Consider the following 20,345-nt stretch of genomic DNA (forward strand, 5'->3'; position numbering starts at 1 on the left):
CTCAGTCCCCTTCAGCCATAAGATGGCGGCTGCGCTGACTGCGGGACCCCAGGCGTCCTGTCTTTTCCCTGAGCGGTGACTGGGCCCTGACCTGGAGCCCTCTCAGGGCAGCTCTGGACCCGCAGCGGCGCGACTCTCCCGGATTGTGCAGGGACCACTGGAGGGTCCCCGGGGAAGAATCCTGACTCGGGGTGCGGGTTTATGAATGGAAAGAGCTTTGGTCCGTGAGGTTCCCAGTTCCTCTTTTCTTCTGTTGAAAATGTATGGGAGTCACCGTTAAAACACTAAAGCATTTAATCAAAGAGTGATTCAAAAATTGTGGAGCACCCAGCTGTGGTTTGTAATTTGTGGTTCATGGGCGGGGCTTGAAGTAAAGACTTTTATAAACAGCATGATGAAGAAAACCAAATTCAGTAATTGGTTAGGTTCAGATACATAGTTTCTTAATTTGTAAAATAAAGGTGAAAATTTCCTGGTTATGTAATTAGATGTTAATTGGCAGTTTATAGTTGGTTAAGGATGAATTTTGTTTCTCTCAGTGTAGCAATTTACTAAAAATGCACTTCAGTTAGATTTTTTTTTTTTTTGAGACGGAGTTTCGCTCTTGTTGCCCAGGCTGGAGTGCAATGGGGCGATCTTGGCTCACCGTAACCTCTGCCTCCCGGGTTCAAGCGATCCAATGCCTCAGCCTCCCAAGTAGCTGAGGTGGCATGCACCACCACGCCCGGCTAATTTTGTGGTTTTAGTAGAGACGGGTTTCTGCATGTTGGTCAGGCTGGTCTCGAACTCTCGACCTAAGGTGGTCTGTCCTCCACGGCCTCCCAAAGTGCTGGGATTACAGGCGTGAGCCACCGCGCCCGGCCAGATTTTTTTAAAAGTAGGAATCCAGGGACTAGAGACACCTCAGTCTAATTTCCCACCGCTTAATTATTTTCACACTCCATGGGGATCTGATTTTCTGGTGCATTTTTCAACTGTGTCCCAAGCAGTGTCTTAAATCTAACCTCCCGTCCCCCATATCTCCAGCCTCACTCTGGCTTGCAGTAAGATATTAAATTTCCAGTTCCTCCTGGCATTCCCAAATGCCAGCTAATGCCTCCCTAATTCACGTTATCACCTATTTGTCTTTTAGTGTACTTTTCTATACCGTATTTTAATTAATTATTTTTTGACAAAGCATTAAATGACGCTTTTAAAAAGGTTTGTTACCTGTTTGTAACTATTTCCCATGAGAAGAAAGCAAAGAATAATCCCCTGACACTGTATTGTAAAATCTCTCTGTGCCTCTTCTCCTTGTATCTCCTCTAGGTACAAAGATCTTGTCAGAATGTTTTTGGGTCAAGGTATTCCTTTGAAAACTTTATGAGGTGATGTGTCCTCAGCCACCCTTTAGTTTTTTTCTGGTTGTGGGTTTCAGTACTGTCTGGGGATAAACCAAGATATCCACCGTGGTTATGTCAGCTAAAGTGCCTAGTGAGTATCAGCTTCTGGTTTATTTTCTTCCATAGGACCACCTGAGGTCTGGAGTGTATCCTCTCAAGGGAGCAAGTGGATCCCTGGGGCAGAGAGGAAGGTTCTAGTGTACTCTTATTTTGAAAAGGTAATCAGATGTTGGTACTGAAGGGAAAACACAGAAATAACATCCGCCTCCTGGATTGTCTAAGGGGGCAGAAATATAATGAAATAAATATAGTGAAAGAAAAAATGGTGTTAAAAAGAAAAAAAAATTGTGACAGAAAAAATAGTGTCCCAAAAGACCAAAAAAGAAAAAAAAATCAAACAACAACAACAAAAAACCCACAAAAAACCTGACTCCGGCAGTCAGGATTTTTTCCAGCGGTTCCATTAGCACTTGTTTTCCCTTTTGGAGAAGAAAAAGATCCCCATGTCCTATGGTCCTGTAGATGCCTAATTCTGTCACCCATAGCCATCAGCAAGGTTAACTGAGATGGTGTAAGAACTTGCAAAGTAAAATGCCTCTGGAGCAGCCACCGAGAAATACTGCAGTGTCTCCTGAATGGGTGCTTCTTGAGCACATAAGTGAGCAGGAGTGGGTGGAAGAAACTCTCAAGTGACTGAATGGCTTGACTTGAAACATGAGTCACACACATCTGTTATTTAACCATCACTGCCACTTCTGGATTTGTCACCTTGAAGAGATTTGTTCACTTATTTTGACCTCAGTTTTTTTGCTGTAAATTGCATTATATTGGGCTTGAAAGGTAGGAACTTTTTTTTTTTTTTTTTTTTTTTGAGACAGCTTCACTCTTGTTGCCCAGGCTGGAGTGCAGTGGTACGATCTCGGCTCACTGCAACCTCCACCTCCTGGGTTCAAGTGATTTTCCTGCCTCAGCTGGCCGGGCTGGTCTCAAACTCCTGACCTCAGATGATCTGCCTGCCTTGGCCTCCCAAAGTGCTGAGATAACAGGTGTGAGCCACCACGCCCAGCCAGCAGGAAAATATTTACAAAGGGCATAAAAGAGATGGGTTTTAGAAAAAGAAATTAATGCTTAATTATATATTCCATTTGTTAAAAATTCTCATTTACCTTTTTCTTTCCCAGAGTGAGTTTAAAAGTTTTCTCAGGTGTGTTTTTTTTTATGGCTAGGTGAATTCAAACAGAATTTCAAGGCTTAGCTTTTAGAATGCTAGCTACCGAGGAAAAGAATAGGGAAAATCTCTATCTATTTTGGCTGTAGAAAATGAATACATGTCCATAAGAAAATGTGGTAGATAATTGGTGAGTAAACATAGATTCATGAAAACATCAGTTCCTCTATCTGCGGGGTAAATTTGTGACAGTGAATATCTCTGTTCAAATCCTGTTATCTTGATTTCTGAGTTTCATGCTACATTTTATGAGATGAAACTTGGTACCACCTAGAAGTGTTCCCATATGACTAATTGTTTACTACATGATTTTTAATGAAAATAATACAATAATAGATATATTATCGTAAAGGAGTAGATACTTTTGCTTTTCTTATTGAGGTATAAAATGTAAGTACCTCAAAATTTCCTTCCCTTATATGAACACTGTGTTTGAGTAATTTTGCTGGATTTTTCAAACACGTAGTTTCAAAAACCAAATAAGTAACTCTAACATGGAAATTAAAGCTTGAGCCCAGTGTCTCAGAGCTAAGGCTAATATTGAGCCTACAAAAGGAGGTTATTAAAGGACCAGCTAGTTTATTTCTGGGGATGCTCTCCTACAGATGTCCAGCCTGCTCACCCCAGCCATGGAAGAAGCCTTTCTGCTGACAGAGCCCTGGAAAGCTGGGGACCCACAGGCAAATGTTAAGATGAAAGGGGACTGAGAGGGTCTTACTGATGATAAAGTTGTTATTGTTTTGAGGCAGTTTCTAGGCTTTGGAATATCAAACAAAGTTAGGTTTATGTAAAAAAAAAAAAAAAGAAAGAAAATGAATTCCAAAGGAGTATTGCAACAGGAAAAAGTACCAACTATAAAAATTTTAAGGATTGCATAGTTTAGGCAAACAAGGGCTTTCTTTCCTAGGGAGCGGCAAGCAAGATTAGAAAGAAGGTGGGAGGGGAATGGCAAATGAAGGGTGAAAATTCAGATTTTAAATCAGAGAATGTTTTACCGTGAAGACAGCGTGTTCTTAGAAGAGACATAGAAAGAGGTTTTGTGTTGACTCAGACTGAGAATAGTTTAAAGTTCTGGGGCCTGTGAAAAATTTTATTTAGACCACTGAAGACAAATTCAGCTGAATCTTTTAATGGGAAAAAGAAGAAAATGTGCAGAGTTCTTACTAGAACAAGGTCCCAATTCAAGCCCCACAACAGAGTTCTTGATTTCACTCAAGAAAAAATTCAGGGTGAGTCCACACAGTAAAGTGAAAGGAAGTTTATTAAGAAAGTAAAGGAATAGGGGGGAGGGATAGCTTTAGGAGATATACCTAATGCTAAATGACGAGTTAATGGGTGCAGCACACCAGCATGGCACATGTGTACATATGTAACTAACCTGCACATTGTGCACATGTACCCTAAAACTTAAAGTATAATAATAATAAAATAAAAAAAAGAAAAGAAAAGAAAGTAAAGGAATAAAATAATGGCTTACTCCATAGGCAGGGCAGTGCCGAGGGCTGCTGGTTGCCCATTTTTATGCTTATTTCTTGATTATATGCTAAACAAGGGGTGGATTATTTATGCCTCCCAATTTTGGACCATATACAGGAACTTCTGATGTTATCATGGCATTTGTAAACTGTTATGACACTGGTAAGAGTGTAGCAGTGAGGGTGACCAGAGGTCACTTTCGTCACATCTTGGTTTTGGTAGGTTTTATTTGACTTCTTTACTGCAACCTGTTTTATCCGCAAGGTCTTTATGACTTGTATCTTGTGCTGACCTTCTATCCTATCCTGTTACTTAGAATGCCTAACCATCCAGGAATGCAGCCCAGTCAGTCTCAGCCCTATTTTACCCAGCCCCTATTCAAAATAGATTTGCTCTGGTTCCATATGCCTCTGACATCTCCCCCTTCTTTTTAACATGGGCACACTTAATCCTAAGAGTTGTACAGGGATGAAGATTCATTTACTGTAACTACTTCATGCTGAATAGGGGTGATGATATTTTTGCCTAACTAGTCAGAGTCTTCTTGACCCTGAAAAACAAAACAAAGGATCAGTGACATTTTATGCAAAGTCAAAAAATATAACTTCAGTCTTCTATTAGTTCAGTCCATTCAGTTAATTCCTATTCTGTTTGATAGTCATGAACATTTCAGTTCTCCATGAATACTGAAAGTTTTCTCTCTATTCTAATGTCACAGTTTCTAAAGTTACAACAAACTTGCATTTGAGAACATCTGTCAAAGTCTTAAGTTAACTATAAATCATCTTTTGAAGAGGATCAACACAAGATGATTGTCTGGATGGGAAAGTCTTAGGGCAGTCTCAGTAAAAAAAAAAAAAAAACATGATTGACAAGGAAATTTGGTTAGCTCTGTGGCATACAATAATTTTATGTAACAATTGTGATTATTAATGATATACACTTAGTCATTAGAATTACAGGAGTTTCTCATAATTTTGGAACACATACCAGTAACATTTAGAAAAACAGTCCAAAAATAGTCAAACATGATTTCACATTTGACAGTGTTTTCTATGTGATTTTTTTATACTAAATGAGCCAAACTTTACTATTATATTTGTGTATTATTGATGTCAAACCCAATTCTTAATCTTTATAGACAAACCTATCCAATTTTAGTATTTGACCATAAGGTAATATTCTTATAAACGTTTTATAACTCTTTACAAAGTCCTTGTTGTTAAAGAGTAGATCAGTGCTTTCAGAGAAACCTGTTGTTTTTATCTCAATGTTCAATTTATAGAAAAACTGAATAATACCCATTTAACTTTGTATGTTCACACACAGAATCTCTTTTGCAATTAAATTTTAGCACATCTTTCACAATTTGTTTAAACCTTCAGTTTTATTCTAATTTGAAACAATCCTTTAACCTTTTAATCCAGGCAAAAGTCCACATTTCCATGTCTTCTTATAATCTTTTATCAAAAACACATTTCACTTTCTCTGCATACCTTGCATGTAAAACTGTTTTTTAGTAGTCAAAGTTACATGTTACAATGTTAACTCTTAGCAACTTTTGCTTTTGATGAAACCCTTGGTAAGTAAGGGATTTTAATTATGTACTAGGCCTGGAGTCCAGGACACAGACACAAGTGTATATAAGGTCTGACTCCAGTGTATTAATAGTTAGGGGGTGTGGCTAACTTGATGTGTCCCAGGCCTTACCTAGCTGTAAAGCAGGCAAGTTGTACAGTGAACAGTCATAGTGGCATTTTGAGAAGTCTTTAAGAGGCCTAGTAACCTTTAAATTGTACAATATTTCTTGCATAAATTTCCTTTAGTGAATTATTTCATGACTTATACAGACCATCTATAATATGTTTGGACTCTCTGATTTGTCCTAAACATCCATCTTTTTAAATAACCAGTCATTTTATTTTAGGATAATAATTTACTATACAACAAATTTTCTTATATGAAATTTCTCTTCTTTATAACCTTTGTATATTTAGGGGACATGGCTAATTCCATATGTCCCAAGGCCTTATTTAGAATCTACTGGCTTCAAGATAGGTAAATTGAACAATTTTTAAAAGTCAAAGAACCAATTTATGACCTTAAAGTATTTGGCAAATCTAATATCTGACCTATATAATTTAGATCAAATGGTTTATATTTTGAAGACATTTTTATTTTCCCATTGATCTTTTAAACTTTTTATTTTGAAAAGATTACTTGTCACATGAACTAAAAGGCATTGCACTTTTTACTTTTCTGACAAAATATTTGATTTAAGCTCTTATTATTTTTAAACCAATTAATCAGAGTTTTTTTATATCACACACACAGACAGAAGATTCAGTAGTTGTAAGGTTTTTCTTTGTCAGTTTCTTAATTGGATTACTAGCCCACGACCAGGAAAGCATGTAGTTTCTATGGCTTAATAAGTAAACAGAGCTGGACAACAAAATGGATCCCCCTAAATTAAGGCTCCCATTTTTACATCAGATCTTGTATCTAAAAAGGAGAGAATCAGTTCATCCCAAGGGATGTCTTATTTCTCAGTGGGACATGGGTACACCTCCATACTTCCTAAGTGGTCCAGAGTATGTTTCTCTGATCCAAATGTGAAGAGCTGAGTTTTTCCCCATAACTGCCCTTAGCCATTCCAAAAGTATATTTCTCGCCCAGTTATTACATGCCAAAGTTCTTTTATAATGTGAAGTAATTCGTGATACCCCCAAAAGTAAAAAACATCAGATAATGCAATGCAAAACAGAAGATAAACTTAGATTTTGAGAAGGATCTATTCACTTCCAATTCCTGGGGTTTCATGAGGAAAAAGAGGTGTTTCCCAAAACAGGGTCTATAGTGTCTCTTCTGTTTTTCCCAAGGAGTCCCAGGCTGTTAGAGCTTGAATACCTGCTTTTAATTAAGCTGACTTTTAAACATAGTGCTCTTTTAAAAAATCCTTTTAAATTTCTTATTACCAGGCGTTAGTCAGGTCAAACAGCCAATATCTCTGGCTTTTGAATTTTACCAAAGTAACTTCACAGGTGTTCTGAAAAAGGAGAATTCAAGATGGTTCCTGGAGGGGAAGAGAATCAACAAATGGTAAAGCTCACCCAAATATCAAACAAGAAAGTCCTCATTCCCTAAGCTGAGAATGGAACCCTGAACCTGGGCCACCACTGTGATGGTGGAGACCAAGAGAAAGTACTGTCATGTGGTCACAAGGTCGAGCTTCCAAGGACATGACTGAGCACTTTGCTGGGCCATCCTGAACAGCAGCCTTAAAGGGTCCTAGGCCTGCATTCTATCCTAAGGTACCCCTCTTAATGACAGAACCATACAGAAAGACATTTATAGCTCAAAGTACAACAGATTTGTTACAGCTTAAGACTAACCTCACAAATGCATCTCCAAATTAATTAGAACTTTACATAGGAGATAAACAGTAATTTTTTTACCACTCATTCCATCAGTTTACATAGAGGCCAGAAGTCTGGTAAGAAATTTGTACCCTTTTGCCAGCATGCCAGGCTTCTGGGTTCCCTTCCCCTGGGTTGCCCTAGTGACGTGGCTGGCTGCACCACAGCACTGGGGGCCAAGCCACAACACAAAGGAAAATTATCTTTTTCTATTCTGGCCATAGCAAAATATGTGTGACAACACAGACATTAGCTACTCTGCTTAGCAACCAATATCAAACGCAACTCTTAAACTTGGCCCCAGTTGGGCCCTGTCATCATTAATTCAACCTCTGATCAGGAGTTTCAACTTGAGGCCTCTGGGCAAGATGGTTACTCTGAGTAATAGAAAAGATAAGAAAGGGAAAAGAGAGAAAAAGCATTGCCTGTGGCAGGGTGGGGAAGGCAAAGAGCTCAGGGGGCCAGAGAAAGACCTGCCCATTGCAGTGATAATAAAAAGTTGAGGTGGCTGCCTCTTGGTAGGAAAGATTTTTTCCAGAAGTCCCATTAGCACTTCAGTTTTCCTTTTTGGAGAAGAAAAAGATCCCCATGTCCCATGGTCCTGTAGATGCCTAATTCTGTCACCCATAGCCATCAGCAAGGAGTGCAAGACAGATTAATCCAAAGAGAATAGCAATGAATATCCCGTAGTGTCAAACCAGTTCTTGCTGAGTTGGATTTTACTGAGAGGTTTACCCAGGTATATGCACCCCAGTCACCCAAAGTCAGCCAGTTGGTGCACACAGATGATTTTCCTTTGGGTCAGAGTATAGTCCCTTTGTGGTTGCCAGAAAGATGTTACTGGAAAGAAGTTCTGATCCAGACCCCAAGAGAGGGTTCTTGGATCTCGCTCAAGAAAGACTTCAGGGCAGGTTCATAAAGTGAAAGCAAGTTTATTAAGAAAGTAAAGCAATAAAAGAGTGACTACTCCATAGGCAGAGCAGTCCTGAGGACTGATGGTTGCACATTTTTATGGTTATTTCTTGATTATATGCTAAACAAGGGGTGGAATATTTATGCCTCTCCTTTTTTTTTGAGACAGGTTCGCACTGTTTTGCCAGGCTGGAGTGCAGTGGCATGATTTCAGTTCACTGCAACCTCCGCCTCCCGGGTTCAAGCGATTCTCCTGCCTCAGCCACCCGAGTAGCTGAGACTACATGCACGTGCCACCACGCCCAGCTAATTTTTGTGTTTTTAGTAGAGACAGGGTTTCACCATGTTGGCCAGGATGGTCTCAATCTGTTGACCTCGTGATCCACCCACCTCAGCCTCCCGAAGTGCTGAGATTACAGGCGTGAGCCACTGCATCTGGCCTGTGCCTTTCCTTTTTAAACTGCTATAAGATAACTTCCAGACTTTGCCATGGCATTTATAAGCTATCATAGCACTGGTGGGAGTGTAGCAGAGAGGATGACCATAGGTCACTCTCATTACCATGTTAATTTTGGTGGGTTTTATCCAGCTTCTATACTGCAACGTGTGTTATCAGCCAGGTCTTTATGACCTGTATCTTGTGCTGACCTCCTATCTCATCTTGTGAGTTAGAATGCCTAACCATCTGGAAATGCAGCCCAGTGGGTCTCAGCCTTATTTTTACTCAGCCTCTATTCCAAATGGAGTTGCTCTGGTTCCATACGCCTCTGACAGAGTCTGTGTCTGGCTGTGTGATAAATAAGAAAAGAGAGCACCATCTAAGTCATAATGGGAAGGGTGTTTCTTTCCATAAACTTTCTAGAGAACACAAAGGATGAAGGATTTTATTAATCACATCTATTTACCTAGATTATGTTTGTGCTTCATTGTTCCCCACCTCTTTTCTTGGTCATGTACATTTCTTCCATTTGACTTTTCCTGGGTTGTACTTTTTATAATAAACTAGTAAACATAACTACAGTGTTTTGCTGAGTTCTGTGAGTAGCTTGATCTAATTATTGAACTTGAGGAAGTTTGTAGGAGTCCCCCATTTTTAAACAGTAGCTCAGAAGCATAGATGGGCCTATGGGGTTTGTGACTGGCATCTGCAATGAGGGCAATGTTGTGAGACTGAGCCCTGAATCAGGGTCTGTGCTGACTCTGGGTGGTGTCAGAATTGAAATGTTAGACATTGAGTTACTGTTGGAGAATTGCTTGGTGTTAAGCAAACTACAGATTTGGTGCCGGAAGAAAGATATCACAGAGGCCTGTCCTGGAATAAAACTCTTGGTATCTGGAAATGGGAGGCTCTGCTCTCCTGTACACAGGCTTTCACACTGCCCGTTGTCCTGGGATCCCAGGCCTCCTCCCAGGGAGAGAGAGGATGAAAACTTAGAGGAAAGGAGCTCTGATGACAGACCCCCTTTTCCCACAGCTGCCACCACAGGATTCCCACCCACTCCCAAACATGCCCACTAGACATTGACATGCGCACACCACTCCCAGGACTAGGCACCACCCTCAGGAATTTCACCACAGCATTGTTGATTTTAGTGTTTCTTGACAAAAACCCACAAAAGTGTCAAGTCTCCTGGCATATTCCAACCCCCAGACAGTGAATCTGCAGCAGCAAACTGTTTTCCCCAGTAACCTAGAGTTCTGGGCCACCTGTTCATAATCTCATCTACCTGCATGGGCACAGAAATAAATCAGAGTCCAGCCCCACCTGGGCCACTATCTGTAGAACAAACAACTCCTTCCACTTACATTGCATTCTTCCCCAAGCATGGATTTTTTTTTTCTTTCAACTTTTCTTTTTGGTTCAGGGATCCATGTGCAGCTTTATTATGTAGGTAAAATTGTGTCATGGGAGTTTGGTGTAGATTATTTTGTCACTGAGGTACTAAGCATAACACCAAACAGGTACGTTTTCTGTTTCTTTTGTTCTCTCATTGTCTATTCTCAACTAGGCCTCAGTGTCTGTTGTTCTCCTCTTTGTGTCCATGTGTTCTTATTATTTAGCTCTTATCAATGAGAACATGCATTTGGTTTTCTGTTTCTGTTTTAGGTTCCTAAGGATAATGGTCTCCAGCATCGTCTACGTTGCTGCAAATAACTTAATCTTTTTTTTTTTTTTTTTTTTTGAGACAGAGTCTTGCTCTGTCGCCCAGGCTGGAGTGCAGTGGCGTGACCTCAGCTCACTGCAACCTCCGCCTCTCGTGTTCAAGCGATTCTCCTGCCTCAGCCTCCCGAGTAGCTGGGACTACAGGTGCCCATCACTACACCTAGCTAATTTTTTGTATTTTTAGTAGAGAATTTTTAGTGTTAGCCAGGATGGTCTCGGTCTCCTGACCTTGTGATCCACCCGCCTCAGCCTCCCAAAGTGCTGGGATTACAGGCGTGAGCCACCATGCCCGGCCTTGCAAATCACTTAATCTTGTTTTTATTTAATTTATTTATTTTTTGAGACGGAGTTTTCACTCTTGTTGCCCAGGCTGGAGTGTGATGGCACCACCTCAGCTCACCACAACCTGCGCCTCCTGGGTTCAAGCAATTCTCTTGCCTCAGCCTCCCGAGTAGCTGGGATTACAGGCATGCACCACCACTCATGGCTAATTTTATATTTTTAGTAGAGGTGGGTCTCACCGTGTTGCCCAGGCTGGTCTCAAACTCCTGACCTCAGGTGATCCGCCTGCCTCAGCCTCCCAAAATGCTGGGATTACAGGCTGAGCCACCATGCCCAGCTTGTTTTTTTTGTTTTGTTTTGTTTTGTTTTATTGGCCACATAATCTTCCATCATGTTTATATATCATACTTTGTTTTTATTAAATCTTCTATTTTATTTAATTAATTTATTTATTTGGAGACAGTGTTTCACTCTGTCACAAAGGCTAAAGTGCAGTGGTATAATCTTGGCTCACTTCAGCCTCAACCTTCCAGGCTCAAGGCACCCTCTTCAGCCCCCTAAGTAACTGGGACTACAAGCATGCACCACCATACCCAGTTAACTTCTTTTTCTATCGTTTGTAGAGATGGGGTTTTGTCATGTTGCCCAGGCTGGTCTTGAACTCTTGAGCTAAGGTAATCCACCTGCCTCGGCCTCCCAAAGTGCTAGGATTACAAGTGTGAACCACCTCACCTGACCATACCTTATTATTTTAATCTAGTCTACATTAATAGGCAATTCGATTTGTTCCATGCGTTTGTTTTTTGTTTGTTTGAGACAGAGTCTCACTCTTGCCCAGACTAGAGTGCAGTGGCACCATCTCAGCTCACTGCAACCTCTGTCTCCTGGGTTCAAGCGATTCTCCTGCCTCAGTCTCCTATGTAGCTGGGACTACAGGCACATGTAACCACACCTGGCTAAATGTTGTATTTTTAGTAGAGATGGTGTTTTGCCATATTGGCTAGGCTGGCCTGGAACTCCTGACCTCAGGTGATCCACCGGCCTCAGCCTCCCAAAGTGCTGGGATTACTGACATAAGCCACTGCACCCAGCCCATGTCTTTGTTATTGCAAACAGTGTTGTAATAAACATGCATATGCATGTGTCTTTATGGCAGAATAATTTATATTTCTTTGGGTATATACTCAATTTGGAGGTTGCTGGGTCAAACAGTAATTCTGTTTTCAGTTCTGTGAGGAATCACCACACTGCTTTTCACAATGGTTGAACTAATTTACCCTCCCACCAGCAGTGTATAAACATTCCATTTTCTCTGCAACCTTACCAGCATGTTACTGACTTCGGTTTTTGAGACAGAGTCTCACTCTGTCACCCAGGCTGGAGTACAGTGGTGTGATCTCAGCTCATTGCAACCTCCACCTCCTTGATTCAGTAGATTCTCATGCCTTAGTTTCTAGAGTAGCTGGAACTACAGATGTGCGCCACTAAGCCTGACAATTTTTGTATTTTTAGTAAAGATGGGATTTCTCCATATTGGCCAGGCTGCTCTCAAACTCATGACCTCAAGTGATCTGCCTGCCTTGGCCTCCCAAAGTGCTGGGGTTACTGCACCCAGCCTGTTACTTTGTAACAACAGCCATTCGGATTGGTGTGAGATGGTATCTCATTGTGGTTTTTGTTTGTTTTTAGCATTTCTCTAGTGATTAGTGGTGAGCATTTTTTGCACATGCTTGTTAGCCACATGTTTGTCTTCTTTTGAAAAGCATCTGTTCATGTTTTTTGCCTACTTTTTAATGAAGTTTTTTTTTTTTTTTTTTTCTGTAAACCTGCTTAACTTCTTTATGAATTCTGGATATTAAACCTTTATCAGGAACATAGTTTGCAAATATTTTTGTTTATTTGGTATGTTTCTGTTTACTCCATTGATAGTTTCCTTTGCTGTGAAGAAGTTCTTTAATTAGGTCCCTGTTGGGAAAAAGCTGGGTGTTGGGAGGGAAACTGAGGCAGAGCTTGCATAATGTCCTCTGGAATGAGTCTAGACCTGCTGGCTCCTTGCTTCTAGCTTTCCTAGGTTCCTATTCCCATTATCTCAAGTAGCAGAACATGTTCCTTATAAATGCTAAACCATCACAGCTGTAGATCATGCGCCTGCTCTTTTGACCTCCACGTTCTCACCACCTGTTTCTTTGTTGGATTACCAATAAATACTGTGGGCTCCCAGAGCTCAGGGCCTTCGCAGCCTCCATGATGGTGATGGCCCTCTGGTGTCCCACTTTTTTTTTTTTTTTTTTTTTTTTTTTTGAGACGGAGTCTCACTCTGTCACCCAGGCTGGAGTGCAGTGGTGTGATCTCGGCTCACTGCAAGCTCCGCATCCCGGGTTCACGCCATTCTCCTGCCTCAGCCTCCTGAGTAGCTGGGACTACAGGCGCCCGCCACCGTGCCCAGCTAATTTTTTTTTTTGTATTTTTAGTAGAGACGGGGCTTCACCGTGGTCTCGATCTCCTGACCTCGTCGTCCGCCTGCCTCAGCCTCCCAAAGTGCTGGGATTACAGGTGTGAGTCACCGTGCCCAGCCTGGTGTCCCACCTTTATATCTCAAACTGTCTTTTTCTCAATCCTTTGACTCCACCGGACTTTCTCACCCCCACGACCTGGTGTTGAGTCTGATCACCCCAAGAGGTCCCATTTGTCAATTTTTGCTTTTGTTGCAGTTGCTTTTGGTGTCTTCGTCATGATACATGTAGATATGTGTGGTAAGAGAGTGAAACTCCAGGGCCTCATGTGACTCTACGGTGAGGCCAGAATCAAGCATGAGGGCTTCAAGATACATTCCTGAGAGTTAAGTGCCACATTTGCACTAAAGGGTGGCTTCAGGACCTGTTCTGTTTGGGTTTGGTAGGGACAGGGCAGTGGCCCATATTTTCATATTTTCATTACTGTAGCAAAAATTGTTGGTGTCTGTGGCAGGGGAGGGCACCTGTGGACAGTAAAAGAGGAACATATATTTTTATTTCCGTGGAGCAACTCATTGTTCCTGAATCTCTTCTGTTATAAAGGAGAAAGATGAGTGGACTTTTTGGTCTTGGTCCTTCTGTCTGTGAGTGTGAGGCTAGTAGGTAAGCAGGTGGTGCTGATGCGTTTAAGGGACTTTTCTCAAGATGCAGGTGTTACTTGTCCAGAGAATTTCATCTGAAAAGGATTTCCAGAGGAGGAGAAAGGAAAAATGCTTCTTTTCAGCTAAACATGTCTCAGATCAAGAGCTGTGTCCACTCTGCCTCCTGGAGTGCCATGCGTTTAGTACTTGCAAACCTTTGCTTCTCTACTTGTGTTTTCCCTCCCCCAGTGATTTTGTTTCACATACTTTTAAAAATTCTTGTGATAGTCAAGGGTCTCTAAAAAATATTTCTATCCTATGTACCAGAGCCTTCTCTACATCATGGCTTCTTATATGCAATGCAGAATTCCTACCATGAATTTATGATCTGCCATATTAAAAGTGTTCCTTTTGTGGCTGCTGAACATGGGAAGATGTGGATACTCAAGATTCCTATTGGGGGAAAGCTAGGGTCCTTAGTAAAGATGGAGAACATATAATGTTGAGGTGTCGCCTGTGTTCTCCATTAGCTCTATGCAGAACAGGATTAAGAAAATGCTTATTTAAACAGGATGGCATTTATTTATTTATTTATTTATTTATTTATTTATTTTTATTTTTTGAGACAGAGTCTCGCTCTGTCGCCCAGGCTGGAGTGCAGTGGCGAGATCTCGGCTCACTGCAAGCTCCACCTCCCAGGTTCACGCTTTTCTCCTGCCTCAGCCTCCCCAGTAGCTGGGACTACAGGCGCCCACCACCACACCAGGCTAATTTTTTGTATTTTTAGTAGAGACAGGGTTTCACCATGTTAGCCAGGATGGTCTCGATCTCCTGACCTCGTGATCCGCCCGCCTCGGCCTCCCAAAGTGCTGGGATTACAGGTGTGAGCCACCGTGCCCGGCCTGTTCAGGATGGCATTTATTACCCAGGAAGTTCTGGAGAAAATTATTCAGAGATACCTGCTTTCTAGGATGCTAAAGAAGGAATACTTAAAATCATTATTAAAAATTATAGAACATGGGAGATATCTTGACCTTCGCATAAAACTGATTTTTCTTTATGGTTAAATTCAGTCTGTAATTGACTTTTTGAGGGGCAATATCTCAGCAGTGATGTTGTGTTCTTCTGTGTGCATCAGCACATCATAAAAATTTATTCTAGTGTTGTTGATGTTAATAATTTGCTTGGTTAAAGAGCTCTCTGACTTTTTTTCACTATAGAGTTAATTGTTTTTCTCTTTATTATTAAGTATCTTTATGTAGCTAATAAACTATCACATTTAATCTGGCACCTGCCCTTTTTTATTAGGTTTTTTTGTTTGTTTTTTGCAAGTATCTGTCTTTGGAAAATGAAGGCTCTTTGTTTACAGACCAGAAAAGTTGGGAAAAACACAATCTCTTTCACTTACTGAATGTCTGACAAAATAGTCTTCTGGGGTCAAAAACACTGGCATTACTAGTGACCTTGTTAGAATTTTAAAAACTCAGACTTTATTCCAGATCTTCTGGGGGAAAAAAAAAAAAAAAAAGCTTCACGACAGGATCTCCAGTTTATTGTACATATTTAAATTTGAGAGGTACCATCTAACTCAACATGTCTTTTTTTGTCTGAAAAATATACACAACTCATTATGATGTAGATATAGCACTCAAAAATGTATACATTTGTGTCCTTAATTATATTCTTTATCATCCAGAAAAGTATTATATATGCACTGGTGTTGTGGATCTTATGCCATTCTCTGCCCTCAGAGTAAGAATACATTAGAGAATATTTCTGTGTTAAAAATTACTGGATAATTTCAGTTATTCTTATAAGTCAGAACCAATTCTCTTTACTCTCTCATTTCACCTTAAGTCAAATAATAAATTCTGCCCATGGCCACTTGGTAAATATATGTGTGTCTCTGTGCTTGTGTTTTTCAGGAGACATTGACATTTAGGGATGTGGCCATAGAATTCTCTCTGGAGGAGTGGGAATGCCTGAACCCTTCTCAGCAGAATTTATATATGAATGTGATGTTAGAGAACTACAAAAACCTGGTCTTCTTGGGTGAGAATAACTTTAATACGTAATTCTTAATATACCCTAAATGTTTTATGTCTGTTTTTTTGTAGAATTTTTTTGGTAATTTATGCTTTGTATAAATGAGTTTCTGATCCCAGTTTTCAAGAAAATCTTGATGATTTGTCTGTGTAGAAAAGAATTTCTTCAACATGTTTCATCTTGACCTGAACTTTCCACATTCCTGAGCTGATCTGCATCCTTCACTCTAAATTAGTGGTAATTCCAGAAATTTGGTGGCATAAAATATTGCCCATATCTTAAAATCTATTTTCCGCCATCAATTTTTGATTCATGAGTACCAGGTAGTAAAATTAAGGACCTACAAATTTAAAATATTTTCTAAATAGTTAGAGATGTCTCATTAATTAGTATTTTAGGATTAATTTTCTAAAATATTCTATTACATCCTTTTTACTGAGCACAGTACTAGGTTGGTAACTAGAGAATATAAGCAAGATTTATGCTGTTTACTTTTAATAAGGCAGGTATTGCTGTCTCTAAGCAAGACCCGATCACCAGTCTGGAGCAAGAAAAAGAGCCCTGGAATATGAAGAGACATGAGATGGTGGATGAATCCCCAGGTAGGTGAGAGTGAACACAACAGATGACACAGATGAGAGGTACAAAGGTTTAAAAAAAAAGCAAGCCAGTCCTTACAATGTGATTTGGGAAGCTGTGTTGCAAAGCATATAGTTTCTGGGAAGACTGAATATTTTCTTAAAATTTTCTCTCACTAAAGGGCATCTTCTGTCTTATGCTTTTAAATTCTCTAAGAATTTTCCTTTTCCTTGGGTGAACACACAAATATCTGCATAATTTTGAAAAACACTGTTTTTTTATTTTGTTTTGTTTTGTTTTGTTTTGTTTTGAGACAGAGTTTCGCTTTGGTTGCCCAGGCTGGATTACAGTGGGGTGATCTCGACTCACTGCAACCTGTGGCTCTTGGGTTCGACGATTTTCCTGCCTCAGTCTCCTGGGTAGCTGAGATTACAGGCAACTGCCACCATACCCGGCTAATTGTTTTGTATTTTTAGTAGAGACGGGGTTTTACCATGTTGGCCAGGCTGGTCTTGTACTCCTGTCCTCAAGTGATCTGCGCACCTTGGCCTCCCAAAGTGCTGGGATTACAAGTGTGAGCCACTGCGCCCGGCTGAAAAACTCTATGTTACATTATTTTTTAGTTCTTTTTTTGCATCCTGTCTGAAATATGTGAGAGTAGTGGTTTCTGTTCCATTAGGGGTTTCTTGTTAATTTTTCTGCATAGTCCATCCTGTTTTTATTACTGTAGTCTTAAAATATAGTTTGAAATTATAAGTTATGATGTCCTGTCTCTCTGCTTTGTTCTTTTTATTCTCAAGAATGCTTTGGCTATTTGAAGTTTATTGTAGTTTCTTGTAAATTTTAGAATTGTATTTTCTATTTTGAAAAAAATGCCACTGGAATTTTATTAGGAAGTTTATTGAATGTGTAGATTACTTTAGATAATATGGCACTTTAACAATATTTATTCTTTCAATCCATAGACATGAAATTTTGTGTTGTTGTTGAGACAGAGTCTCGCTCTGTCACCCAGGCTGGAGTGCAGTGGTGCAATCTCAACTCACTGCAACCTCCACTTTCTGTGTTCAAGTGATTCTCCTGCCTCAGCCTCCCTAATAGCTGGGATTACAGGCATGTGCCACCACGCCCGGCTAATTTTTGTATTTTAGTAGAGACAGGGTTTCACCATGTTGTCCAGGCTGGTCTCGATCTCCTGACCTTGTGATCCGCCTGCCTTGGCCTCCCAAAGTGCTGGGATTATAGGCGTGAGTCACCATGCCCAGCCGACATAAAATATTTTTAAATTTATTTTTGTCTTCTCTAATTTCTTTCATTGATATCTTATATATTTCATTGTAAAGATTTTTTACCTTGGCCAGCCGCAGTGGCTCACACCTGTAATCCCAGCACTTTGGGAGGCCAGGGAGGGTGGATCACCTGAGGTCAGGAGTTCGAGACCAGCCTGACCAACATGGAGAAACCCTGTCTCTACTAAAAATACAAAAGTGGCTGGCCATATTACAGGCATAGATTACATGCCTGTAATCCCAGTTACTCGGGAGGCTAAGGCAGGAGAATCGTTTCAACCCAGGAGGCAGAGGTTGTGGTGAGTCAAGATGGCACCATTGCACTCCAGCCTGGGCAACATCAGCAAAACTCCATCTCAATAAAACAAAAAGATTTTTTACCTTGTTAGTTAAATTGGTTTTCAGAAATTTATTATTTTAATACTATTATAAATAAGATTGTTTTCTTTATTGCATCAGATAGTTTAAGTGTATGGAACCATAACTTGTATGTTAATTTTATATTTTGCTAATTTACTGACTGTATTTATTAGTTTAGACAATTTTTTTGTTGTTGTTCAAGACAGAGTCTTACTGTTTCACCCAGGCTGGAGTGCAATGGCGCGATCTTAGCTCACTGCAACCTCCACCTCCTGGGTTCAAATGATTCTCCCTCAGCCTCTCAGGTAGCTGGGACTACAGGCGCCCACCGCCACACCTGGCTAATTTTTTTTTTGCAGTTTTAGTAGAGACAGGGTTTCACTATGTTGGCCAGGCTGTTCTTGAAGTCCTGACCTCGTGATTTGCCCGCCTCGGCCCTCAAAAGTGCTGGGATTACAGGTGTGAACCACCATGCCCGGCTTTTTAGACAAATTTTAATGTGCTGTTTATGGGTTTTTATATAATAAAATCATACGATCCACAAAAAGCAACTTTTTACTTATTTCTCTTCAATTCCAATGGCTTTTTAAAAATGTTTTTGACTAATCCTTGTGCCATACACTTCCAGTGCTACATTAAAATAGAAGCATTGACAATGGGCACAAATTCACAGATATATTGATATCTGTGAATTTGAAGGAGCAAACAACTCCTTAAGCTTTTATAAACTGGTTTCAGGAGGTAAAGATCTTTTTCTGTTGTGTCCCTAGGGTGATGGGATGCCCTCTGGGTTTGTAGTGAAGAGGGGTTGTAGCTTGGTCACAAGACTGCTCGGTCTGCACTAGCATCCACCTTTAGATGGTTTGTTACAAAGGGCTTGGGTAATCGTAATTTCCATTTTATTTTTGGACAGATTGAATGTTCTTTAAGACTTTGATCTGTAGGGCAGACACGAGGGCAGTGTCTGCAGCTGGCTCCATATATAATGGCGCTTATATCAGGATGTGAATGGGTTTGCCTTTCACTGAGTACCAGAGAGGATTTCCTCAGGTCACTGTGTGGGTTTCTACTTAAGCAAAACTGGTCATGAACTGTGTCTCAGAGCTGGAACTGAGTCATTAAACTATTTCAGGGACTGCAGTAAAAACCAAGGTCTGTAGGCCTGTCTGCATGGCTGCAAATGGGTGTCTTCCTCCAGGTCTCTGGAAGGGCAGGACCTCTCTTAGACTGTAACTGGGAGGAGTTTGGGATGCTTACAGAGTTAACTTCAGAATTCTCTGTTGGACCAAGTTGGGTGGGCCATTTCTTGGTCTGTATCCAAAACCAGGTGTCATGTAGTTTCTCACATGAATAAGTGCCTGTCCTCTGAAAAAAAACACTCCTCAATCTTGGGCTTTAGCAGAGTTTCACAACTCCCTCCCTGGGTCTCAAAGCTCTTCTAAAGGCACTTACTTGGGAGATGGGATCCTGTTTATCATCTAGGCTGGTCTTGAAATCCTGGCCTGCAGCAATTCTCCAACCTCAATGTACCGTGTAGCAGTCATTACAGGTGTGAGCCATGATGCCTGGCTGTCTCATAAAGGCATTTTTTTGTCAGGGGTGACTGAAAAGCTTTTTTGCTGTGGTGAGGATGGTCAAATAGAGCACCTCTTATTTTTTCATGTCACTGATGTTACTCTTTCTATACATTTTTACTTTCTATTTTCCATTTCAAACTTGTCGTAATTTTAGATTCAGACATTTAGGACAATATGCTAGAATTTACATGTTATGCCTGAAATAAATTAGATAATTGATAGGCACTCCATATTACTAGAATGGTTACTTAATTTAAGTTTGCTGCAGGTAAAAAGGAATTATAGGATTTTCACCCACTTTCTTCAGCATATATCTAAATGATAATTTACTTGTAAATATTTGTTTTACATATCAGAGGCTCTAACCCTATTTTGAAAAATATAAGTTTTAATTTAGCAATGTAATGCTGTTCTTTGCTTCTGAAGTTGGATTACAGCAGTTTCATTTTGTGTAAGAATAGCATATATTTAAAACATAAAAATTATCACATTTCTTTTACATGCTTATTAAAAGTTTCTCATTAGTATATTCTATTTATA

The 20,345-nt window shown here is 40.3% G+C and overlaps 1 protein-coding gene across 1 annotated transcript in view; it reads left to right on the forward strand.

Annotated features, from left to right (window-relative positions):
- Window positions 1–20,345, forward strand: part of LOC129020592 (zinc finger protein 430) — a 97,996-nt gene that overhangs the window by 59,424 nt on the left and 18,227 nt on the right. The window contains 2 exon segments of the mRNA XM_063657749.1: window positions 8,430–8,445; window positions 17,545–17,556. Of these exon segments, the coding sequence (XP_063513819.1) occupies window positions 8,430–8,445; window positions 17,545–17,556 (28 nt within the window).

The sequence above is a fragment of the Pongo pygmaeus genome, chromosome 20 (assembly GCF_028885625.2).
Source record: "Pongo pygmaeus isolate AG05252 chromosome 20, NHGRI_mPonPyg2-v2.0_pri, whole genome shotgun sequence".
Classification (NCBI taxonomy): Eukaryota; Metazoa; Chordata; class Mammalia; order Primates; family Hominidae; genus Pongo; species Pongo pygmaeus.